This window comes from Scyliorhinus torazame, chromosome 3 (genome assembly GCF_047496885.1).
Source record: "Scyliorhinus torazame isolate Kashiwa2021f chromosome 3, sScyTor2.1, whole genome shotgun sequence".
NCBI classification, from domain to species: domain Eukaryota; kingdom Metazoa; phylum Chordata; class Chondrichthyes; order Carcharhiniformes; family Scyliorhinidae; genus Scyliorhinus; species Scyliorhinus torazame.
Window position 1 is genome coordinate 131,103,244 of NC_092709.1, and position 26,410 is coordinate 131,129,653.

The window sequence follows — 26,410 nt, forward strand, 5'->3', positions numbered from 1 at the left end:
TTGTGTTGTATATTTAAAATGTTAAAAATCGAATAAAAATATTTTAAAAATAAATCAAACATAACTTGTCAACTAACACCATGAACTAATTTGCTAATTAATGCAATTGAGCTATGGCTTACGACCCTTTTCGCTGTGCACTGCACTGCTGTCAAATGTGTAGTATTACAAGAACAATTCCAATGTTATTCCTGACTCCATCAGGCTAACTTCTCCTTGCCACGCTGGGTTGCAACTTCCAGTGTACGGTGAATTACTGTGGATGCTGGAATCTGAAACGAAAGAGAAAATGCTGGAAAATCTCAGCAGGTCTGGCAGCATCTGCCGGGAGAGAAAGCAGCAAACATTTTGAGTCCAATGAATCTTTGTCAAAGCTAACAGACAGAGAAAGTGGGAAATATTTATACTGTGGAGTGAGAATGAAAGATGAGCCATAGCCACAGAAACACACACGGGGGACTGCCATTAGCACTCTTTCCCCTTGGTTTCTGTGGCCATTAGCACCCGGTTTCCCTGGGTTTCTGTGGCTATGGCTCATCTTTCATTCTCACTCCACAGTACAAATATTTCCCACTTTCTCTGTCTATTAGTTTTGACAAAGAGTCACTGGACTCGAAACGTTAGCTCGTTTCTCTGCCTACAGATGCTGCCAGTGTACGGTGAAAGTCGTTCTGCTCAGCCTGAGCCTTCCAGATCCATTCTCCTCCTGCAAGGCCCATCTCGGCAACCCTTTGTTCCTTAAATCTCTAAAAGTTCCATCTGTTCTGTTCGCTTCCTTTCATACAGAGAATAACTTCTTACAGAGAATAACTTCTTACAAGCATCCTGCTTGTCCACAGCAGTGCCTGCCTCGTTTCTCTCTGTCTGTGTCTCACAGCATGAGTCACTGTGCCAAGGTTTGAAAACAGTCATTTGAGGCAGAATGTTACATTCCCCCTCTGACAGGTTTGCAGACAGGAAGGGTCTGTAAAAGTTCTTGAATGGCGTACCCATTGGGCTCCCGCTCGCCCCCGACCTCTTTACAGTTTTACAGTGGGACAAACGAGGCTTAGGCCAGCCCACCCACCTGTAGCCCAATTTTGCCCCTTGATGACCATTTACGGGCTGTTTCCCACCCAGCCTCAACTTTCTGGCTGGCGGAATGAGCTCAGGTGCTGGAGGGGAAGCTGGAAAGTGACCGTGTTCAGGTCTCAGGTGGGAACTGGCGGGGTGGGGGTTGCCTCCATCAACAATCTTTGAATGTCCACCTCCACCCCCAGCCAGAGTGCTTTCAGTATTTCTAATTCTATCTTGGGTTAAGACATTTTAACACATAACTGTCTTGTAAATTCCAGCATTTGTAACAAATAATGACTTTAAGTAATACATTTCTCCGTTTAAAAATATTGCAGCAAGTTTGAAATCTGCTTTTTTGTATTCACTTGTGTTGATCAAATGCAATTATATCACACATTCTCTGAATTCCTCTTGCGTATTTTATCATTTGTGTTTTGCAGGTTCTGTTGGGTATAATATTCCTGAAATGATAGAAATATTTAAAACTGGTCACGAATACCTGGTGGAGCGTGACTGCTACATTCTATCTAAAATAGGGACGGTAAGTTTGACTAGAATAAAGAAGACATTTAAAATTGCTGATTGCAAAAACAATTTAGTTTATGAAAAAGTGTTACTGGCTCATGCCTATGTGTCCAGCCTGTTCTTCTGAACTGCATCAGTTGCACCATTTGCACCTTGCAGAACATCTACTTTCACTTACATTGCTATTTTAATTGATGTAAACGTGCCCAGCTTTACATACTTGCAGAATCTGCTGAATAAACATTTTAGTCTAATATTGCTGTGGTGGACAGATTGTTTGATACAACTTTAGATAGTATGTACTAAATTGGCTTTCGTTATGAACATAAAATGTAATTGCAATTTGCCAGGAAAAAAATCAAGCAAATTGTGACAGAATTTATTGTATTTTACAGTTTATTAACAGATTATACCTGCAATAATCTCAGTGATTAATTTTAATGAGCCAAATAATATACCACATTTTACACTGCATGCAGGAAAAAGTTGTGTTTTCAATTCTCTGCTCTTGAATTGATCTTGGGTGAATTGATATTTTATTATTTAAACTTTAGCAAATGTAGTTTTACATGTGCATATGTAGGGTCCCCGGTTCGATTCCCCGCTGGATCACCGTCTGTGCGGAGTCTGCACGTTCTCCCCGTGTCTGCGTGGGTTTCCTCCGGGTGCTCCGGTTTCCTCCCACAGTCCAAAGAAGGGCAGATTAGGTGGATTGGCCATGATAAATTGCCCTTCATGACCAAAAAGGTTAGGAGGGGTTATTGGGTTACTGGGATAGGGTGGAAGTGAGGGCTTAAGTGGGTCGGTGCAGACTTGATGGGCCGAATGGCCTCCTTCTGCACTGTATATTCTATGTCTATGTCATGTGAAATTGCATTAGCCAGAGGTTAAATCCAATGCTCAACACATTTTAGACTGAATTATTGTCAGAGTTGACTTCAAAATAAATGTTTTCTGGCATTCGTGAAATAAATTGTAACCTGAAGATTGGCCATCTATTCTTTGATGTCCCGAAAGAGATCAAGGTGCAGGGTGTTGAATCTATGTTTGGCAACAGATACAAGCAGGTCTTGAGCATTCAGAGGAATGTTATGGTTATTGGAAATTGTATGAGATTTATGAATTCAACGGGCTGCTGTGTAGTTATCGGTAACCTTGGCACTATAAATATATCGAATAAATGCAGTCAAATACTTGGATAGCAGCAACACTTGTTGAAATGACACAGCCCTTTTTTCTGAATTCTTTCTCCATTGTAGCTTTCGGAAGCAAATTAAAATCTCTTCTTTTTAACCAAAATCCCTTCCTTTCTGTGCCCTCCCTCAATACTCTATTTTACCTCTTAACCACCTGCTGTTAGTCCTCCTCTCTGTAATCCTGCTCCGATCCACCTTTCTGTATGAGAAGAAAACTATAGTGGTCTAATTGGTCACTTTAGTACTTCAATTAATTTTTGCATTCCAAGGTGGTGATAATGATAAGATATCTAGGCAGAAGTTTGTAACACCTTTATGTCCACTTATGAATGAATTTGACACCATTTAATTCCTCTGCTATCAATTAGCAAACAGACTTATTGGAGAATTGGATTGAGCTGATGTAGGGATTTAGTGAACCACCCAGTAGGCGCAACTTCACTAATTTTCCAATTAATCCTGTCCAGTCACCATAGTCTGTCAGTAAAAAAAGAAACCTAAATGACTGCTACCTGTTTTTCATCATCAGCAATGGCTCAGATTCTATTTAAATATCAGAATATTCAAGGGCGGCGTGGTAGTGCAGTGGTTAGCACTGCTGCCACACGGCGCCGAGGACCCGGGTTCAATCCCAGCCCTGGGTCACTGTCCGCGTGGAGTTGGCACATTCTCCCTGTGGGTCTCACCCGCACAACCCAAAAAGTGCGCAGGATTGGCCATGATAAATTGCCTCTCAATTGGAAAAAAATAATTGGGTACTCTAAATTTATATCTAAAAAAATCAGAATATTCAGACTTATTCTAATTTTCTTACAACAGATGGTAACCACTGTTGACCATATCACCACTATTTAATATTTGACCAAATCTACCCATAACTGAACAAAATGTGGAGTCAACATGAATCATATGTTATAGAATCCCTACAGTGCTGCCCGAGGCCATTTGGCCCATCAAGTCTGCACTGCCCCTCTGAAAGAGCTCGCTACACAGGCCACTCCTCCACCTTCTCCCGACCCAGCTAACCTGCACATCTTTGGACTGTGGGAGAAAACCAACGCAGATATGGGGAGAACATACAAACACAGACAGTCACCCAATGCCAGAATTGAACCCGGGTCCTCGGCGCTGTGAGACAGCAGTGCTAGCCACCGTGCCACCAAATAAATTGAAAGGGCTCTTATATATTAGAAACACCAATTAAGGAAAAACCATGGGCTTCACTGGGGAAAATTAATAAGACTACTCTGGGAAAAGTAAACCATAATTTGTGGGAAGATGGGAAGAATCAGCACGGACAACTGACTTTTCCTTCTCATTACCATGAGACTATTGAGATTGGCATTAGTGAGAGACTCCAAGACCAACCAGGCTGGCCATTTGGTAAGCAGTTGTGCTTAGCAACAATAGGCAGAATGATCTATCAGCCGAGGCAGCCATTCAACAAATGCCAGCTAAAAAGAGTGGCGCAGCTATGGTGGCGCTACTGCCATTGAACAGAAGGGGTTGGCAAGCAGAGCTGATGACAGGAGATGAACCTATAATACTGAGTAAAAACAGGGGCTAGGTAGCTGAAGGGTGAGTGTAATACAAATGCCTTTTACAAGATACCTGCCATTCTCTGGTAAATGCATTGCTATTGCGCCACATGGTGGTAAATGTTAATTACTGCAGTGAGATTGACCTAAGGAGCTTGAGTTCAATAGATTAATTGTCATGTAAGCCTGGGTGACATAGCATTATGCTCACAGCTTCACAAACATGGCAATAGCATTAGAACATTGCCACTACTCCCTGCATGTGTAGTGCATGATGGATAATAGTCTGACTTCATTGAATTAGAAAATATTTTTGGAATAGTTAATAATTAAGTTCAGCATCATTGTGACAGTACGTAGATTGAATTTTCCCTTTCATTTTCCAAAAAAGCTGCAATTTAATTCATGATCTGAAATAATTTGACATAGATTTGTTGCTCAGTAAGTTTACCTAATGGGTTTATAATATATTTTGGACGTATCACAATGTGATTATCTATTTAAAAATCACCTGAACTTTGAGCCACTTTGTGAGTTCATGACAGCTGTTTCCTATCACGGTATCTGTAGCAACTGGAGCATTCAGACGGCAGGAAGACCTGTTTGATTACAGCTACTGGGAATGTGCTTTGATCGATGCAGTTATATGCAATCAGTTTATCATTGTTTCTTGTCTCAGCTTATTTAAATCGAAGTTCCAGAAGCTTGACAAAATGGAAAGGGGACTGATCTGCTTTGCTTTCTTTGGGACTATAGTTTGGCTGATAGTGGGTCTCTACGTCGTTGTGTGCCTTTTACTTCTGTATTCAATTTGCTGCAAAGCACAAAGTAACAATCGCTATGTGGGAAACCAGTCTCTGCCAACTGAGGAACTTTCAGAAAGTGTCTGACATGGACCGTGGACAAATTATATGAAGACTGTTTTTCTAATACTTGTTGGGGGGTAAAAAGAAGCTCAGTGAGTTTTCAAAGTTGTGCGATATTGTACTCTTCAATAGCGTGCTAAGGAAATATGTTTGAATACTAGTACTCTGTGTTTTCCGCTCTGGTTTGAAAACATTCGCCTATGGGATTGAAAAGACTTATTCAATGTATGATTGTAAAAAAGATTGTCAGGTTATGTCATGCCAGATAACAAGATGTGGTTCTTGATCCCTTGGCAACTTGGAATGATTTGAATAACGAAGCGGGAATACATTTCCAAATTGCTTGTGAACATTTGGTGCCTGGAGAGGAGTACATTAACTTCATGCAGGTTTATCTGGTAGATTTTCTGATTCTATTGTAGGATATTGATTTTTAACATGTCTTTTATTTCACTGTGGATTCAAATTCAGTATCTGTTTCTTATATATTTAATGATGGATGCAATAATATTTGAGAAATATGCAATAATGTACATAGAGCTAAAATTATAGGTTTCTTTTCCAAAAAATGAAAATTTTGTTTCTACTTCGATCTGAGTATATGTCCAATTTAAATATGACGGCCATTTTTAAAGAACACTAAAAAGGTTGGAAATCTCTTCCAAGTTTAAAACTTACAGTTATGTATTTCACCTTCGAGAATTAACGAGTAACTTTAATCTTCACATTTCACAGTTATACTGAGTTTCAATTATGGTTTAGCTTTCTCATAAATTGGAGCTGACATTAATTTTCACTTACTTTTGGTCTAAATTTTTAAAAAAATGTTTGACTTCCATAATAGACGAAACTAAATTAACAGTCTCATTACATCACTGATGAAATAATCAGCATCATTTTATGCATTTCGATTTGCAAGATATAGCCATGTTTTTGAGAGCTGTTTTACTTTGACTGTACTTTGGAATCTTAGTAAAAGATAGAAATGATTTTAAATAATTTACTTATATTCGCTATAGATATGACTTGGTAAAGTTAGATGCTCAGGTACATCAGCGTTCATCTGAGGCGCTATAACCTATGGACTAAGAGGTAGAATATGGGATCAGAGTGGACAGCTTTTTTTAGCCGGCATGGACTCGATAGACCAAATGGCCTCCTTCTATGTCGTTTATCTTTTTATGTTTCTAAACGCTGACTTGAAATGTTGGTTGCAAATTCTAGTATAAATGTATCCACCTGGCAAAGCTGTGGTTTCTTCACGAAGTGTAAACCTCATTGATTTTCTAAGTGCACTAGTTATAATTTTCTAAGTGCACTAGTTATAATGCTCCTTGATTTTAACTTTTGTTTTGTCTTTCATTGAACACTTGTGTTCATTCCGTGTAATATTGTAATTTGTTATAAACTGTGAAGCTTGGCAATTCTTGGAGGTTCAGTAAATTAGATTGATTAACATTAAATTAAACCACAAATATCAAAGTAAAAGGAGCAAATGCTGGAAAGATGCTGCAGGTCCATCAATATCTGTAAAGAGAGAAGACATTAACATTTTGGATGTCAACCTTTTGTCAGAACAGTAAATGTTAATCCACCTGTTCTCTTTACAGGTACTTGTTAGTTGCTGAGTTTTCTTAATTTTTTGCTTTTTCTTGGGCCGGTAAGAATACTTTTTAGAGAGCAGTAGAAAAATGTTGGGCAAGGCTTGCCTTTCCAATAATCGTGAAAATTTCAGTCAGCTTACAACAGAATTGTGTATCTACTTACACACTGTTGCAATTGTAATAGTTGTGAATAAAATCATGAACGGGGTGTGAAAACCTACAGATGATACAGAACAAAAATCTGGTATTTATTTTGCTTGCCCCCAATCAATACCATCATATTTAAAATGACAGAAAAGAGTGTAATACTATAAGAGATTCCCCTGTGTAGCACCGTTTATTGTTTCACTGCACATATTAATGGTGTAAAGTGCTGGAACAATTGATCTTTTAAAACTGGAAGCAAATGTTAACCATACAAGGATCTAAATTTAGAAAACATCAAAATATACAATATGAGAAGTACTTTTACTTAATTAGTTGTTGGTGTACATTATACTAGTTAATTAGTTGATGGAACTGTGTCTGTTCCTCTTTTCAGCATTGGCAGATTCTAGTGGTGCTGTAACATATTCAATAAAATATAAAAATGCCAAAATGTGGCAGTAATTGCACTGTGTCGACATGAGTACATCTTAAAATTCAGCAAATGTTCGAGTTTAAGATGACTTAATTTATACAGTATAAAACAGTCAGCTTAATGCAGCACCATATGTTTATAGTGTTGTAAAAGTCACTTAGTGGTAAATACAGGATGAGAAATTAAAGGAGTATTGTGCAAGATTGGGTTTTAAACCAGGAATGGATTGTAGTTTCAGTGCAAACTCATCAAGCAGAAGTAATATTTATGTATATTTATAACCGCTTTGCTGCAAGACTGTATTGACATCATGAAGATATTTCATGATTTTAACTTCAATGCCTTTGCCACAGTTTTGTGAAGACTGGTGGTTGACAAAAAGCTGCATCATATACTCAATCAGGACTGAATTGTTTAAAAATCGTTTTGTCAGCTAAGGCTTGGTATCGGGGATGAAAATTAATTTGATCTTCAATTGAATCCAGTGGCCCTGGAGTCGGTGAATAACTCTGCCAGCTGTCAGAACCATGTGTGTGGCTGAAACTGGAGAGTAAACCTAAAAACTGATCACTTTTGCTGAAAGTGAAGGTGCCTATTTCTATGGTATAACAGCTGGTCATCTGCATAATACCATTGCACTTTCATTAAGGCTGATTCAATAATCTTACTAACTATATATGCACTTTTTGAACTGACAACACCTAAAACCTACATTTCCCTGCTTTAAAAATAAATTAGATGGAAGAAAGAATCTGTCGTTCATTACAATCTATGTAACCATTACATTTTAAAGGGAATTCTAATGAGATTATTTTCAGTGCCCCAAAATAAACATATCATAGAATTTACAGTGCAGAAGGAGGCCAATCAACCCATCAAGTGTGCACCAGCCATTGGAAAGAGCACCCTACTTAAGCCCACGCACCCACCCCATCCCCCGCAAACCAGTAACCCCACCCAACCTTTTGGACACAAAGAGCAATTTAGCGTGGCCAATCCACCTAACCTGCACATCTTTGAACTGTGGGAACTCCGGAGCACCCGGAGGAAACCCACGCAACTCGGGGAGAAAGTGCAAACTCCACACAGACAGTCATCCAAGGCTGGTAATCGAAACCGGGTACCTGGAGCTGTGAGGCAGCAGTACTAACCACTGTGTCATCGTGCCACTCTTTTATTAGTTCACTCTCCCCATGCTATACAAATAGAAGTGGAATTCAATCCATTTATATTGCAATTCATTTTTTTTGCACCAATAAACATTCATTGTGTCAACAAAATGTACACCAGTCTTTTTATTTAGAAAACATCTTATTGAGGCATTTATAATTTTAGCATTCTAAACAGCAGAACGGTCCGACGCGCGCAAAAACCCCACAATAACGTACCCAATTTCCCCTCGCCCTAACTCCTAGCTACCCATATATTAGATTCCCTGCCCTTATTCTTCACTTCCATGCCTCCCCTCCCCCCCCCCCCCCCCCCCCCCTTCCTGCTGACGGTCAGTTTTCCTTAAAGAAGTCGATGTATGGCTGCCACCTCTGAGCGAACTCCTGTATTGAACCCCTTAAGGCGAACTTAATTTTCTCTAGCCTGAGAAACTCTGCCATGTCTCTGATCCACACTCCCGACTTTGGAGGCTCCAAGTCTCTCCATCTCAGCAAAATCAGTCTCCGAGCCACCAGCGATGCAAAGGCCAAAATGTTGGCCTTTCTCCCCATCTGGGCTCCTAGATCGTCCGACACTCCAAATATTGCCACTTCTGGATTCGGAGTCACCCTCCCTTCCAGGACCTCTGACATGACATCTGCGAATCCCTGCGAAAATCTCCTCAGCTTCAGACACGCCCAAAACATACGTACATGATTCGCCGGACTTCTCCCACACCACCCACATCTGTCCTCCACCTCCTCAAAAAACCTACTCATCCGGGCCACAGTCATATGAGCCCTGTGGACCACCTTGAACTGGATCAGGCTAAGCCTGGCACACGACGAGGATGCATTGACTCTCCTCAGGCCTTCTCCCATAGCCCGACTGTGTCTACTATGTAGGTACTGTGGACGTTCCTCAGCCGCAGAAAAATACTTTTCACTGTACTTCGGTACATGTGACAATAAATCAAATTAATCAATCAATCAATCCCCCCCAACAGGTTTGTTATATAAAGGAGCAAATTGTCTGCATAGAGCGAGACCCCATGCTCCAACCCCCCTCACTATCCTCCGCCAAATGTTTGATGCCCTCAGCGCCATTGCCAAAGGCTCTATGGCCAGGACAAACAGTAGTGGAGAGAGTGGACACCCCTGCCTTGTCCCCCTACACAGACTAAAATACTCTGACCGAACCCGGTTAATCCTTGCATTCGTCACTGGTGCCTGATATATCAACCGGACCCAATCCACAAATCCCTGCCCAAACCCAAACCTTCCCAGTACATCCCACAGGTACTTCCACTCCACCCAATCAAAGGCCTTTTCTGCATCCATGGCCATTACCACCTCGACCTCGCGCCCTCCGCAGGCATCATTATCACATTTAGGAGCCGTCTAATATTGGACGTCAGGTGTCATCCTTCACAAATCCCTTCTGGTCCTCCCCTATCACACCCGGAACACAATCCTCTATTCACGTAGCCAAGACCTTTGCCAGCAATTTCGCGTTCACATTCAACAGGGAGATCGGCCTATGCGACCCACAACTCTCCGGATCCTTATCCCGCTTCAAAATAAGGGAAATCGATGCCTGCGATAACATTGGGATGACTCCCAGCTCCCTGGACTCATTAAAACCCTTTACCAGGAGCAGCCCGGAAAACTTTTTATAAAACTCAACAGGGTATCCGTCAGGTCCCGGGGCCTGACCCGATTGCATCGCCCCCAGCCCGTCTATTACCTCCCCAAGCCCAATTGGGGCTCCCAAGACCTCCACCAACTCCTCATCTATCCTCGGGAACTCCAGCCCCCCCAGGAATTGCTTCATACCCTCCTCCCCAGCTGGGGGTTCCCATTTATACAATCTACTGTAAAATTCCCTAAACACATCATTCACCCCCGTCGGATCCAAAACCACCTTCCCCCCCTGTATCTTTTACTTTCCCAATCTCTCGCCGCCTCCTGTTTCTTCAGCTGATGTGCCAGCATCCTGCTGGCTTTTTCCCCATATTCATAGGCCGCGCCCTTTACCCTCCTTAGCTGTCCCTCCGTCTTCCCTGTGGACAGGAGCCCAAATTCCAGCTGCAGTCTCTGGCGTTCTTTCAAAAGCCCGTCACCCGGAGACTCCACATACCTCCTGTCCACCTGTAAAATGTCGCCTACCAATCTGTCCAACCCCGCCCGCTCAGTCTTCTCCTTTTGGGCCCGAATTGAGATGAGTTCCCCTCTAATAACCGCCTTCAATGCCTCCCACACTGCCCCAACCGAGATCTCACCTGTGTCATTGATCTTTATATATTCCCAAATGGCCTCCCTCACCCGCTCGCACACCTCCTCCGCTAACAGCCCCACATTTAATCTCCATTGCGACCACTGGACCTTTCCTTTGTTAACTTGCAGGTATACCCAGTGTGAGTGTACACCATTCTTAATGAAAGGTCCAAACTTTGTATCCATTGCAGCTGTCGCTCAACATGACCGGACAGCCTTGCTCAAAAATAAGCTTAAAAAAAACACTTGCTCGACTCACCTAAGACTGGCAAGCTGCAGTGTGATATATAATATGTATATATATAATAAAAATGTGTATATATTTGCCTTCACGGCTTGCTGCATTCTGAGTATGTCTGGGCTTCCCAAGGCACACAAAGGTCTGCACAGTATGAATTGGCCAAATTATTGGGCTTTTTGCTGCAGCCAGTTATGAGCACGTTTTCCAAATACATGGTGAAGGATTCGTTTACATTTGCTAAAACCACAGAGGACTTGCATAAGTGTGCATATCAATAAGAATGCTGTGACATTGCTAGCCTTTTCACCAATGTTCCACTTAAGGAAGCCATAGGTATTTGTGCTGCAGCACCACATCATGGTCACCATTGCGTGAATCAGTATTCATTTGAGCTTATGAACTGGACAGCTCACCTAGCTGAGTTCAGCTTTAGCGATGCAATTTATGCCCAAATAGATGGTGTTGCCATGGGATCCCTGCTAGGCCTCACTCTCACAAACATCTTTGTTGGGTTCTGTTGTCTGTAAATTATCAGACACTTTGACCAGTTTATTATTAAAACATTTTACCCAGGTTCCTTAATTGCAAGATGAACAAAGGACAAACACAGGTTCATGATTCAACCCAAATTTATTCATAAACATAATAAAACAGTTTTTCTCCCAAATTAGCCTAAATGTCATCTGATCAAGATTCTAAAACTACCCGTGCCGATGAACCTGATCAAGCTGCATGTCCAGTCCTCCGAACCTCAGACGTCTCAGGGCCCTCATCTGCAAAAGCAGGCCTTGCTTGCCTCCTCCATCCGTTATTTGGTCTGTGTCGACTCTTCTCCGCTGCCTCTGCATCGAGTCTTCGCTAGGGAGGGTCCCCTTTTTGTGCCCTTTTCTCTGGCCCTCAGCCAATGAGGTCGCTGGGCAGGTGAAATGAAATGAAATGAAATGAAAAGAAAATCGCTTATTGTCACAAGTAGGCCTCAATGAAGTTACTGTGAAAAGCCCCTAGTCGCCACATTCCGGCGCCTGTTCGGGGAGGCTGGTACAGGAATACTCGGGGTGTCGCAATACTCAATGGAGTTGCTGATTGCAACTCTGCAAGACACCATGACCCCGTCCCCGCTTGTAACCTTATCCCATATAAGGTAATGGCGAGAAATCATTTTAAAAATAAATTTAGGGTACCCGATTCTTTTTTCCAATTAAGGGACAATTTAGCATGGCCAATTCACCTACTCCGCACATCGTTTTAGGTTGTACAGGTGAGACCCACGCAGACACGGGGTGAATGTGCAACTCCATACGGACAGTGACCCGGGGCCGGGATCGAATCCAGATCCTCAGCGCCGTAGGCAGCAGTGCTAACCACTGCACCGCCGTGCTGCTCAAAGTGCCCCATTCTTAATTTAAAGTATCCAATTCTGTACCAGGCCTAGGATTCAGGTTTTTGGCCATTTTAGCACCGTTCCATCAAATGTGTGTCTTCAGTGGAATGACAGCTAACCTCTTCCCCTTGCAGATTTCTGATTTTTTTTTTTCAATAAATTTAGAGCACCCAATTATTTTTTTCTTCCAATTAAGGGGCAATTTAGCGTGGCCAATCCACCTAACCTGCAGCTTTAGGTTGTGGGGTGAGAATCACAAAGACACGGGGAGAATGTGCAAACTCCACACGGACAGTGATGCGGGGCCGGGATCAAACCGGGGTCTGCAGCGCTGTAGGCAGCAGTGCTAACCACTGCGCCACCGTGCCGCCCAATATACTTCTGATATGTGGATGGTTTTCTATATTTAAATCCACAGCAGTCAGGGGACTCCCGGTGGCGGCACGTAGGTAGAAGTTGCACATTGGGTGGCTCCTGCTCGAGGCTCGGTTTTTTGAAATTTAATGCTTGGATGAACTAATGCAGGAAGACAAGGAAGGAGAGGAATGTCGAAGAACCAGAAAAAAGCCGTCAGGAAGAAGGGGGTAAGCGAAGGTTCGCCGTCGAGAGAACGGGTCAGCCCGGCTGCAGGAAAGATGGAGGAGGCTGGGTTGCTGGGTGGGGCTACGCCCTTCACAGTGGAGAAGATGACTGAGGTAATGGCTGGAGAGTTGGAAAAGCAGTTTGCCAAGCATATGAAAGTGATCCGGGAAGAGATGATGGCAGCGATGAAGGGGCTGGTGGAGGAGGCGGCGGTGTTGAAGACATCGGCCGAGGTCAAGGAGAGAAGTTGAAGGGGTTGGAAGAGGCTCTGTCACAGTACAGTGACCAGTTCACCTTGATGGGTGAGGAGCTGAAGAGGGTGGTGGAGGCCAACAAAGGACTGAGCCAAGGCGGAGGACCTGGAGAACAGGTCGAGGCGGCAGAAATTAAGAATCGTGGGCTTTCCTGAGCGAGTGGAGGGCCCGAGGTACTTTGTAAGGATGCTGGTGGAGTTGCTGGCGGAGGGGTAGGAACACTCCTGGTATGAACTGCATTGAGCTCATTGGTCACTCAGGCCCAAGCCGAAGACAAATGAGCCACCAAGTTTTCATAAGTACCATATTAAGGAGAAGGTCCTGAATTGGGTGAAGAATGTGAGGTGCAGTGGGAAAGAGTTGGTTTACGTATATACCAGGACTTACCCGTGGAGAAGGCGGGCGGCCTTCAGTCGGCTGAAGGCGGCATTCTACAGCAATGGTGTGAGGTTTGGTGTGGTCGATCCAGCGAAGCTGAGGGTCTCCTATAACTCGATAGACTTTTACTTTTGGAAGGTGGAGGCGGCAGAGGCGTTCGTGAAGATTGAAGGTCTAGGGTTAAAGTGAGAAATGGGGTTTGGATTTGGACTGGGGGAAGCAGGTGAAATGCTGTATGTAGTTTCATATCTTATTTGCTATTTGCTGTTTAAGGATGTTATTTTGTTTTGTATGAGGGATGGGAATGGTTGGGAGTTGGGGTTTCTTTTTTGGGTTGGTCGGTGTGGAAGGGTCGTGTACCCTGTGTATGGATACAGCGGGTAGGTGGTTAGTGAACTTTGGGGTAATGGTGGTTTTCTGGGGTGTGGTTCTTGCACTGGGTTTGTTTGTTTGACTTCTGTTTTCAGAGACTGGGCATGGGGAAGGGGATTGGGAGCAGAGGGGTCTGGGCAGAGTCCTCCATACTAGCAAGCGTAGGTTGGCTAGTGAACGGGAGTGTGTTAGGGGAGGGGCTGCGGTCATTTGAGCCTGGTCGAACAGGTATCGATGGGCCTGGGAGGTGTGAAAGCTAGGGGGCGGGGATCGATACTGGGTGAGGTGTTTTCAAGAGGAAGTGGTTGGGGAGAGTTTCTGGGAGGGGGGAGAGATTCAACAGCAACAAAGGGTCAGGGCGGGTCGACCCAGTGGGCAGGACCAGGGGTTATGACAATGGCAGGTAGTGGGGGGGGGGGGGGGGGGTTTGGGGGGGCAGTGAGTGACCCGTGGTCAGAATAGTAACGTGGAACATATGGGGATTGGGGGACCGATGAAGAGGTTTGAGGGTTTTTGCGCATTTAAAGAGCCTAAAGGCCGATGTGATGATGCTGCAGGAGATCCACCTGAGGATGGACGATGAGGTGAGGCTCAGGAGGGGCTGGATGAGTCAAATGCTCCATTCTGGTTTCGATAGTAGTGCCCAGGGAGGTAGCAGTGTTGGTGGGTAAGAGGGTGAGGTTTGCGATGGAGATGGTGGTGGCGGATCAGGGGGGAAGGTACATGATTGTGATTGGGACGTTAGAAGGGAGGTTGGTGGCACTGGCAAGTGTATAAGGCCCAAACTGGGATGACGCAGGGTTTGTGAAGAGGGTGCTGGACTTGGACACTCATGAGTTAATAGTAAGGAGACACTAGAATTTGGTGCAGGGCTGAGGATGAACAGGTCGCAGCCATGCTCACTGACCCAGTCGGGGGAGGGGGCATGTGAAGGCGCTGACTGGGCTCATGCGAGAGATGGGAGAAGTGGAGGTTCCTGCACCCAAGGGTGCGGGAGTAGTCGATTTTCTCCCTGGTACATAAAGTGAATTCGAGAATAGACTTTTTTTGTAGCAGCGAAGGTGTTACTGGCTGGGGTCAAGGGATCTGAGTACTCTGCGATAGCAATCTGGACCATGCGCCGCATTGGGTGGATATGGTCTTGGAGAAGGGGGCGGCCCAGAGGCTGGGGTGGAGAATGGATGTGGAGTTGTTGGGGAACTGAAGTTTTTGTGATAAGGTTGGAAAGGTGATTGCGGTATATGTGGGATTCAATTGTGCAGGAGAAGTTTCGCAGGCAGTGATGTGGGAGGCCCTGAAGGCAGTAGTGAGGGAAGAGGTGGTCTCGTTTAAGGCTACGGTGAACAAGGAGGAGAGGGAGGAGTGCCAAATGTTGATGGAGGAGATGTTGGAGGTGGACAGGAGGTATACTGGGGAGACTGACCCAGTCCTGGACAGGAGGAAGGAGCTTCAGGTAAAATTTGACCATTTGCCTCCGGGGAAGGGCACGGTATTGTATTTGCTGACTTTTCTTGGTTATTGTGCCATCTACTCAAAATCAGTGTAATTTCGAAGCGAAGGAAAAGTGATAGGATGAGAGATTAAAGTCAAGAAAATTAATTCTGCTTTGGCTATTGAAGTTAGAATCTAAAGGCAGCAGAGTGAACTAGGTACTGCTTAAAACTGTCTTTGACAGTTTTGGAGCATAAAGTTGATCCTGTACAGTGGAGTTTTGAGTTCTGCAGTATTTCACTGCATATTTTAGTAGGCAGAAACGTCCTACTATGCAGCAATGTCAGAAGAAGGGCGGCACGGTAGCACAGTGGTTAGAACAGTTGCTTCACAGCGCCAGGATCCCAGGATTGATTCCCAGTTTGCGTCACTGTCTGTGCGGAGTCTGCACGTTCTCCCCGTGTCTGCGTGGGTTTCCTCTGGGTACTCGGGTTTCCTCCCATAAGTCCCGAAAGACATGCTGTTAGGTGAATTGGACATTCTGAATTCTCCCTCTGTGTACCCGAACAGGCGCCGGAATGTGGCGACTGGGGTTTTCACAGGCACTTCATTGCAGTTTTAATGTAAGCCTACTTGTGACAACAAAGAATTATAGTATATAAGGCGGTACGCCAATTGAGACGGGCGAGGGGAGCAGTCTACGAATATGGGGAGAAGGCGATGCACATGTTGGTTGGCCAGCTCCGTTGGGAGGTGGAGGTGAGGGAGGTAGTCCAGGTAGGGGATAGAACGGGGAAGTTAGTGCTGGCTCCAGAGCAGATTATTAAAGTTTTGAGGAATTTTATGAGAAGTTGTACAGGTCAGAGTGGCTGGGGGAGCGAGAGATGAGATGGATTCTGGATGGTTTGGAGTATCTGAGGTTGGGGGAGGAAGACAGGACGGGGCCGGAGGGGGAGCTGGAGGTAAAAGAGGCAATCTGGAGGATGCAGTCAGGGAAGGTGACAGGGCTGAATGGGTTCCCAGTGGAGCATTATAAGAGGTTTAATGACAAGTTGGCGCCACTGATGGTGGGAATATTTGAGGAGGCGATAGAGGGGTTTTGCAATAGACGTTGGGACAGGCTTCGATTTTCCTGCTGTTAAAAAGTTACGGGGACCCGGTGGAGTGTGGATCGTACAGGCCCATATCCCTATTAAATGTGGAAGCCAAGATACTGGCAACGGTGCTGGTGGCAAGGTTGGAGGAGTGCCTTCCGAAGGTGATAGGAGAGGATCAGACAGGGTTCGTGAAGGGAAGGCAACTGTTCTCGAATGTTAGGAGGATGTTAAATGTGATCATGAAGCCGACAGATGGTAAGGAGACGGAGGTGATGGTGGCACTGGATGTGGATGTGGAGAAGGCGTTTGATTGGGTAAAGTGGGGGTATTTGATGGCGGTCCTGGAAAGATTTGGGATCAGGCCGAGGTTTACGGCGTGGGTACGGCTTTTGTATAGGGAGCCGATGGCGAGTGTTTGCACGAACAACATGAGTTTATATATTCAGCGCTGCACCGGGGTACTAGGCAAGCGTGTCCCATGTCCCCCCTGCTGTTTGCATTGGCGATAGTACCGTTGGCCATAGCTCCAAAGATTTGGGGCGTTCTTGGGTATAAATTAAATTTAGAGAAGAGTGAGTATTTTATGGTGACTCCAGCCAGGAGTGGGGGCGGGACTGGGGGGCTGCCGTTTCGTAGGGCGGCAACCCACTTCAGGTATTTGGAGGTGCAGGTGGCGCGTTAATTGGTGAGGGGGGACTCCAAAGGTATAATTTTACTGGTCTGGTGGGAGGGTGGTACTGCAAAGAGGGTGACAGGCGGGCAGCCTGGGCCTCCCAACTTTTTATATTATTACTGGGTGACGAACACGGAGCAGCTGCGGGGCTTGGTTGTTGGGGGTTGAGGGGCGGGGGGGTTAAGATGGAGGAGGACTCGTGCAGTGGGTCAGAATTGTGGGTGCTGGCAACAGCGCCGGTCCCGGGCAAGTATTCGGGGAGCCTGGTGGTGGCAACTTTGAAGATCTGGAGGCAATATGGACAGCACTTTGAGTTAGGGGTTAGGTCAGGGGGGGATGTCGATTAGGGGGAGTCATAGGTTCGAACTGGATGCAAGGTTTCGTATGTGAGAGGAGATGGGAATTAGGCCAGTGAAAAATCGGTTCCTGAAGGGACAATTTGCGAAGTTGGAGGAGTTGAGAGAGAAGTATGGGTTGGGGCAGAAGGAAGAGTTTAGGTACCTACAAATCCGAGATTTTGCAAGGAAGGTGTTTCCGACCTTCCCGATAGTGCCAGCCCCCTAACTGTTGGAGGAGGTACTATCGGTAGGGGAGTTGGAGAGGGGATGGTATCACCGATCTATGGGAAGATTTTGGAGGAGAATCAGGCATTCATGGAGGGGATTAAAGCTAATGGGAGGAAGAGCTGGGTAATGGAAGAAGGTTTGTGTGTGAGGTGCTGCGGAGGGTGACTGCCTGAAGCTTATGTGTGAGGTTGGGGCTGATACGGAGGTTCTATACAGTGTGCACCTCACAAAATCAAGGATGAGCTGGCTCTTTGAGGGGGTGGAGGACGTCTGTGAGCGGTGTGGGAGGTGTGCCCCGCAAACCATGTACATATGTTTTGGTCCTGCCCGAAGTTGGAGAGGTATTGGAGGGAGTATTTAACAACATCTCAGGGGTGTTGCATATGGTTTTGGAGCTGGGTCCCCTAAAGGCCATTTTCGGGGTCAAACCGGCCCGAGTTGCAGGCTGGTGCGGGGGCAGCCATTTTAGCCTTCGCCTCGCTGATTGCTTGGGTCCTGTTGGGATGGAGGTCAGCTTCTCCGCCCTGTGCTTCAGTGTGGCGGGGGACCTGCTGGAATTTTTGACCCTCACGCCGAGGTCTCAAGTTCGATCCCGGCTCTGGGTCACTGTCCATTTGGAGTTTGCACATTCTCCCCGTGTTTGCGTGGATTTTGCCCCCACAACCCAAAGATGTGTAGGCTAGGTGGATTGGCCACACTAAATTGCCCTTTAATTGGAAAAAATCAATTGGGCACTCTAAATTTAAAAAATATAAATATTATTTCTTTGTCAAGGAAAGGGTCCAAGCCTCCTGTGTAATTGAGATTATTGTAGACAAAAGGCCCAAGACAGAAAACCACAATCTTGCAGGGAATTTAAGGCTTGAGCAAGTTCCATACCATTGGGTGAACATGACTGTGGGGGCGACTTGAACACTAGGATGGAGCAGATTGTATATGAGGGAGAAGCATTGAAGAAAATGAATTTGATCAATTGCAGATCATTCTGGCTATATGTATTGTGATCTCAACTGTACTGTTTTTTTCTCAACTATTCTGTTGTTTTCCAGGTGGATATGCCAAGGGAACACATTGCTGCTAATGTTGCCACAATTATCAAGGATGTTTGTACACACAGACCAGTGAGTTTTGGTGAGTACTACTGGTGCTCTGTTTAGAGTTTGTGTCCTATTTTTTTATGTACACGTCTGTAATCTTTTGGAGAAGTAAACCAAACATCATCCACATGATGAGATATATCGGGGGTGGGGGATACAATCTGTACTATGACTATGCAAATACTTTATTACTTTTCATTGTTAAGGATGTAGTGGAAATCTAGCTAGAAATGTGGATTCTGATTGAATGAGTTTAGTGAATCTCGGTTCAGTTAGATCATAAGACATAGGAGCAGAATTAGGCCATTCAGCCCATCGAGTCTGCTCTGCCATTCAACAATGGCTGATATGTTTCTCATCCTCATTCTCCTGTCTTCTCCCCATAACCCCTGATCCCCTTATTAATCAAGAACCTATCTATCTCTGCCTCAAAGACACTTAGTGATTTGACCTCCAACCTTCTGCGGCAAAGACTTCCACAGATTCACCACCCTCTGGCTGAAGAAATTCCTCCTCATCTCCGTTTTTTTTCTTTTATAAATTTAAAGTATCTGATTCTTTTTTTTTCCAATTAAGGGGCAATCTAACATGGCCAATCCACCTACCCTACACATCTTTGGGTTGTGGGGGTGAGACCCACGCAGACATGGGGAGAATGTGCAAACTCCGCATGCACAGTGACCGGGGGCCGGGTTCGAACCTGGGTGCTCGACGCCACGAGGCAGCAGTGCTCATCACTGTGCCACCGTGCCTCCCCCATCCTCATCTCAGTTTTAAAGGATCGTCCCTTTAGTCTGAGACTGTGTCATCGGGTTCTAGTTTTTCCTGCTAGTGGAAACATTCTCTCCACGTCCACTCTATCTCGGCATCTCAGGTACCTGCAACTTTCAATAAGATCCCGCCTCATCCTTCTGAACTCCATCACATACAGACCCAGAGTCCTTGACCACTCCTCATATGAAAGCTCTTCATTCCAGGGATCATTCTTGTGAACCTCCTCTGGACCCTTTCCATGGCTGGCACATCCTTATGGGGCCCAAAACTGCTCACAGTGCTCCAAATGGGGTCTGAATATGAGCCTTATACAGCCTCAGAAGTACATTCCTGCTCTTGTATACTAGCCCTCTTGACATGAATGCGAAAATTGCATTTGCCTTCCTAACTTCTGATTTCATAGAACATACAGTGCAGAAGGAGGCCATTCGGCCCATTGAGTCTGCACCGATCCACTTAAGCCCTCGCTTCCACCCTATCCCTGTAACCCAATGACCCCATCTCACCTTTTTGGTCACTATGGACAATTTATCATGGCCAATCCACCTAACCTGCACATCTTTGGACTGTGGGAGGAAACCATAGCACCCAGAGGAAACACACCCAGACACGGGGAGAACGTGCCGACTCCGCTCAGACAGTGACCCAGCAGGGAATCAAACCTGGGACCCTGGCGCTGTGAAGCCACAGTGCTAGCCACTTGTGCTGCCCAGTGTAGAAAATAGTCTTTTTTTTTTTTCTTTATGCGCGCAGTATACGGAACAAGGTAAATGAGCTTGTTGCGCACATTGAAATTGGCTGGTACGATGTTGCGGGCATCACAGAGACGTGGCTGCAAGGGGATCAGGACTGGGATCTAAATATCCAAGGATATATGTCCTATCGAAAGGACAGGCAGATGGGCAAAGGCAGCGGGGTTGCATTGTTAGTAAGGAATGAAGTTAAATCGATAGCAAGGAGCGATATAGGATCAGAAGGCATAGAATCTCTGTGGATAGAGTTGAGGAATCACAACGGTAAAAAGACACTGATGGGAGTGATGTACAGGCCCCCTAGCAGTAGTAAGGATGTGGGGCAGAAAATAAATCAGGAGATAGAAAAGGCATGTAAAAAAGGCAATATTACAATAATCATGGGGGACTTTAATATGCAGGTAGACTGGGAAAATCAGGTTGGTAGTGGATCCCAAAGAAAAGGAATTTATGGAATGTCTAAGAGATGGTTTTTTAGAACAGCTTGTGACAGAGCCTGCTAGGGAACAGGCAATTCTGGATTTGGTGATGTGTAATGAGGCAGACTTGATTAGGGAACTTAAGGTGAAGGAACCCGTAGGGAGCAGTGACCACAATATGATAGAATTTACCCTGCAGTTTGAGAGGAAGAAGCTGCAATCAGATGTAACGGTATTACAATTAAATAAGGGTAACTACAAAGACATGAGGGAGGAGCTGGCCAGAGTTGATTGGAGAAGGAACCTAGCAGGGAAGACAGTAGAACAGCAATGGCAGGAGTTTTTGAGGGTTATTAGAGAGGCACAACAGAAATTCATTCCAAGGAGGAGGAAACATGCTAAGGGGAGGACAAGGCACCATGGCTGACGAGGGATCTCAAGGACAGCATAAAGGCTAAGGAAAAAGCATACAAAGCGGCGAGGATTAGTGGGAAGCCAGAGGATTGGGATGCCTTAAAAGCGAGCAGAGGACAACTAAAAAAGCAATAAGGGGGGATAAGATGAAGTACGAGTGCAAGCTAGATAGTATATAAAGGAAGATAGGAAGAGATTTTTTCAATATATGAAAGGAAAGAGAGAGGCAAAAATAGACATTGGACCACTAGAAAATGTGGCTGGAGAAGTAACAATAGGAAACAAAGAAATGGCAGATGAACTGAATAGTTACTTCGCATCAGTCTTCACTGTGGAAGACACCAGTGGGATGCCAGAGCTCCAGGAGAACCAGGAGGCAGAGGTGAGTGCAGTGACCATTAATAAGGAGAAGGTTCTGGGGAAACTGAAAAGTCTGAAGGTGGATAAGTCACCTGGACCAGAAGGACTACATCCCAGGGTCCTAAAAGAGATAGCTGAGGAAATTGTGGAGGCATTAGTGATGATCTTTCGGGAATTACTGGAGGCAGGAAGGGTCCCAGAGGACTGGAAAGCGGCTAATGTAACACCACTGTTTAAGAAGGGAGGGAGGCAGAAGACAGGAAATTATAGGCCGGTTAGCCTGACTTCGGTCATTGGTAAGATTTTAGAGTCTGTTATTAAAGATGAGATCGCGAAGCACTTGGAAGTGCATGATAAAATAGGACTGAGTCAGCATGGAATTGTCAAAGGGAGGTCATGTCTAACAAATCTGTTAAGAGTTCTTTGAGGAGGTAACAAGCAAGTTAGACAGTGGACGTGATTTATTTAGATTTGCAGAAGGCCTTTGATAAGGTGCCGCATAGGAGACTGTTAAATAATTGAAGAGCCCATGGTGTTCAGGGTAAGATCCTGGCATGGATAGAGGATTGGCTGACTGGCAGAAGGCAAAGAGTGGGGATAAAGGGGTCTTTTTCAGGGTGGCAGCCGGTGACTAGTGGTGTGCCTCAGGGGTCTGTGCTGGGACCACAACTTTTTACAATATACATTAATGATCTGGAAGAAGGTACTGAAGGCACTGTTGCTAAGTTTGCAGATGATACAAAGATCTGTAGCGGGACAGGTAGTATTGAGGAAGCAAGGGGGCTGCAGAAGGACTTGGAACAAGCTAGGAGAGTGGGCAATGAAGCGGCAAATGAAATACAATGTGGAAAAGTGTGAGGATATGCACTTTGGAAGGAGGAATCTAGGCATAGACTATTTTCTAAATAGGGAAATGCTTCAGAAAGCAGAAGCACAAAGGGACTTGGGAGTCCTTGTTCACGATTCTCTTCAGGTTAATGTGCAGTTTCAGTCGGCAGTTAAGAAGGCAAATGCAATGTTAGCATTCATGTCAAGAGGGCTAGAATACAAGACCAGGGATGTACTTCTGAGGCTGTATAAGGCACTGGTCAGACCCCATTTGGAGTATTGTGAGCAGTTTTGGGCCCCATATCTAAGGAAGGATGTGCTGGCCTTGGAAAGGGTCCAGAGGAGGTTCACAAGAATTATCCCTGAATGAAGAACTTGTCGTCTGAAGAAGGTTTGAGGACTCTGGGTCTGTGGCACCCAGTTTGTACACATCAAGCTCCCGCCAACAGCAATATGACAATGACTGGATAGTCAGTGTTTTTGTGACGTTGATTGGGGAATATATTGGTCATGCCACCAGAGGATATCTCCCCTGCTCGTCCTCAAGTTCTGTGGATCTTTTACTTCCATATGAGGGCAGAAGGGGGACCTAGTTTAACATCTCATCCAAAGGTCAGTACCTCTGACAAAGCAGCACTCCCTCAGAACTGCACTGGAATGTCAGCCTTGATATTTGTGCACCAGCTCATGAGTGGGATGGGGAAATACATTTGGACAATTTTCATATTTGCACTTAATATACATCACAACAAATTAGAGAGTTTTTTTGAGCATTTAACACCTACTACACATGGGAGTACTCAAGACAGACTTTAGATTCCATTCCCCAGGTGTAAGATCATCTTGATAAGGGCATTAATTCAAAATGTTTCTGTTATATGTGTGTAACGTTTTAAAAAGAATTGCAATCATGGCTCCCTCAGTTTGCTCCTTGTGCTGTGTTGAATTAGCAGGAATGACAGTAGGAATGACAGAACTGAAATTCATGTTAGAATAGGGAGAAGAAAATTGATGCTTTTTTGCTCCAGATTGCTGTCCAGCAACCCTGCTGAGGTCGAGGGTTCGTTTGCACGCAATGGTAAAGTTTGGAGTGGGGAGGTGGGCGTAACTATGAAAAGTTTAGAAAGGCAATTTCCATTTTAATCATGGGCAGAGGAATTTACTCTGGAGAAAGTGGGCAAATGCGCACAGATGTAAGATGTTGATTATAATATGACAGAGAAGAGTAAGATTACAGGTCAAAAGAAAGAGAAGTCACAATTCAAGATAAATCACGCATAAAAGGAACAGATTTCCAGAATTCCACTGTGCTTTCTTTTGTTGACCAATGATCAAACAACTTAATTGACCGACAAGATATACTACAAAGAACAATGTGAGCTAACGTCCCATAAATCTGATTACTTGAAAGATTATTCTTCCTACTAAACCCTGTGAATTGCGCAATTTAGAAAATATAATTTTAAGTGTGCAATTTTCTCTTTTCGTACATCCTGAGTTTCGTTCTGTATTTCAGGCAATTGTTAGTTTTTGTCTTGAATTCTATGTTTTGTGTAACACCTTAAGTTAGCAGATGTTTTCTACTTTTATTATTTTTCAGGGCCATTTGTTGAACGAGCCATTATTTGCAGTGCTACCAGTGAGTCTTTGCTGTTCAATGTAGAACCTTTTCTTCCTCAAATAACAGAAGACAATGAAGAAAAGAATCAAATGGTCAATAATTAACCATTGTATTATGTGGATATGTGCTGCCGTTTTGTGTCCATATGGCGTATTGTAATGCAATAAAAACCTTGATTCATGTGAAAGGAATGAAGTTGAGTTCATCAGCACTGCTTAAACAGGAGTTGAGTACGTTGAAATCAAATCAAATAAACAACAATTATGCGTCATGTTAATGTTCGTTTGAAAGGAATATTTGCTGCTGCACAAATATAATCCTGCTCATATTTGTTCAGTGAGCATGACTAGACAATATTTTTATCAGCATAGCGTGCGACTATAAGGTTCTGAAGCATTAACTTTCCTATAACATCTGCTAAAATCTGGATGTCTTCAATGGCTCATATTACCATACCTTGTATATTTTCTTTTAAAATGCTATCATAATTAAAAAATTAATTAAAGATTGTCACTTTTACGTCATTGCAAAGGAATTTTTTTTGACTCCACATGGAGTATAACTTTAGTATATCAACAAGGTAGATTTAAAAGTACTTGGTGTTTTGTCATGAATGGTTAGCACTGCTGCCTGCGGCGCTGAGAACCCGGGTTCGAATCCCAGCCCTGGGTCACCGTCCTTGTGGAGTTTGCACATTTTCTCCGTGTCTGCGTGGGTTTCACTCCCACAACCCAAACATGTGCAGGTTAGGTGGATTGGCCACACTAAATTGCCCCTTAATTGGGAAAAAAAAAAATTATTGGGTACTCTAAATTTATTTTTTTAAAACCAAATATTGATGCTGGTGGTTTGACAATGTCTTTTTAAGCATGAACGATAGCATCACAAGCAAACCAGATCCTGTCCTTGGGAAATATCCAGACATGTGCTGTATCCAACTAGGGATTCTGGATAGTGTCCAGGAACTGAAACCCTGGCTGATTTCCAAAGCTCCCTTTCCACCCTGTCCCAAACCTTTCTTGATGCTTTATTGATCCCGAATCGCATTGTAGGCTGTGTTCCATTTCCAGTTGCTTTGAGAGTGTTACATTGCAGACAGAATCATGTTTCCTATCGGGGATGTCCGGTGGCACGATGTAAGGGGAAGAAACGCACAAGTGGCTCCCGCTGGACAACTAATTTTTTTGCCCTTTTTCCTGATGCCACTACTTGGAAATTTAACAGGGCAGAGTTCTTGTTTTTCTGAGATACCCAGCGGAGGCAAAACCCGTCCATGCAGTCTCAAGTCTCTCCGGGATCTTCTGGAGGTAAGATGGAGGAGGCGGCTTATTCCTCTCCCACTTCACCAACGCCAAAGCTCTCACCAGCATTTTGGCGAAAGCTTGACAAACACCGACAAAACATGTCAGTGGATCTTAAAAGATCAATTGAAGAGACCTTGGCCCCCATTCATTTGATTCCTGAAAAAACTAGTCAGACTATCAAAGCCCATAAAGTCACGATTAAGAGCATGGGGAGATCACAGTGGTCAGATTACCTCCCTGGAGTCAGATCTGGCTCGATGGTTGAAGAACTAAGCTGACTGACCTGGAGGACAGGTCCAGGAGGCAGAACATCCGTATTGTGGGGTTACTGGAGGGGATCGAGGGCTGCACCCGCATGGAATATTTCTCGGGCATGTTCTTTAAAATGGTGGGTGAGGCGGATTTGCATCTTCCCCCTGAATTAGACCGGGCCTTTCGCTCACTTTGACCGAGGCTTCGTTTTGAAGTGATCTTCACCGGGTGTGGGGATTATAAGATTCCACAATTTTAAAGAAAAGGAGAGGGTTCTTTGATGGGCAAGGGAGCATCACAATCTCAAGTGCGAAGGCCACTCTGTTAGGCTGTATCAGGACATGAGTGCGGAGTTAGCGGAATAAAGTGCTGTGTTGAATGGAGTGAAGGCAGTCCTGTACAAGAGGAATCATGTTTGAGATGGCCTATCCAACCACCTTAGAGTCACTTTTGAGGAAAAATACCAATTTTGGGAGGTACACCAGGAGATGAAGACTCCTGTTAAAAATATCACACAAGTTGTGTGATGTGTAATCTGTTTTATGGCTCTGAAGGCAGGCACTTTATATTTCTTGTTTTTTCATGTTCTTTGTTGGGTTGTGCTCTTAATGCCTTTGATTAGATTTGAGGACTTCTACTAGTTTTTTTTACATTAATCTATTGTTCCTTTCTCTTTTCAGTGTCATTATTTGGCAGGACATTTAGTCACGAGCGTGGCGTTGCAAGTTAAGTGGGGGTTTTATTCTCCAGTTGGGAGTCTCCCTGCTAAGTCGTGAGTTAGTTAATGGTGGTGCTTTGGAAGCGTCTTCTGCAGCTCATTAAAT

The 26,410-nt window shown here is 44.5% G+C and overlaps 1 protein-coding gene across 3 annotated transcripts in view; it reads left to right on the forward strand.

Moving 5' to 3' along the window:
* Positions 1-24,549, forward strand: part of mrpl1 (mitochondrial ribosomal protein L1) — a 69,438-nt gene extending 44,889 nt beyond the window's left edge. For all 3 annotated transcript variants that reach the window (XM_072496212.1, XM_072496213.1, XM_072496211.1), the window contains 3 exons: positions 1,497-1,597; positions 18,815-18,896; positions 24,010-24,549. In XM_072496212.1, the coding sequence (XP_072352313.1) occupies positions 1,497-1,597; positions 18,815-18,896; positions 24,010-24,134 (308 nt within the window). In that variant the 3' untranslated portion in view covers positions 24,135-24,549. The remainder of the gene's footprint in view (positions 1-1,496; positions 1,598-18,814; positions 18,897-24,009) is intronic.
* Positions 24,550-26,410: the final 1,861 nt, after the last annotated feature.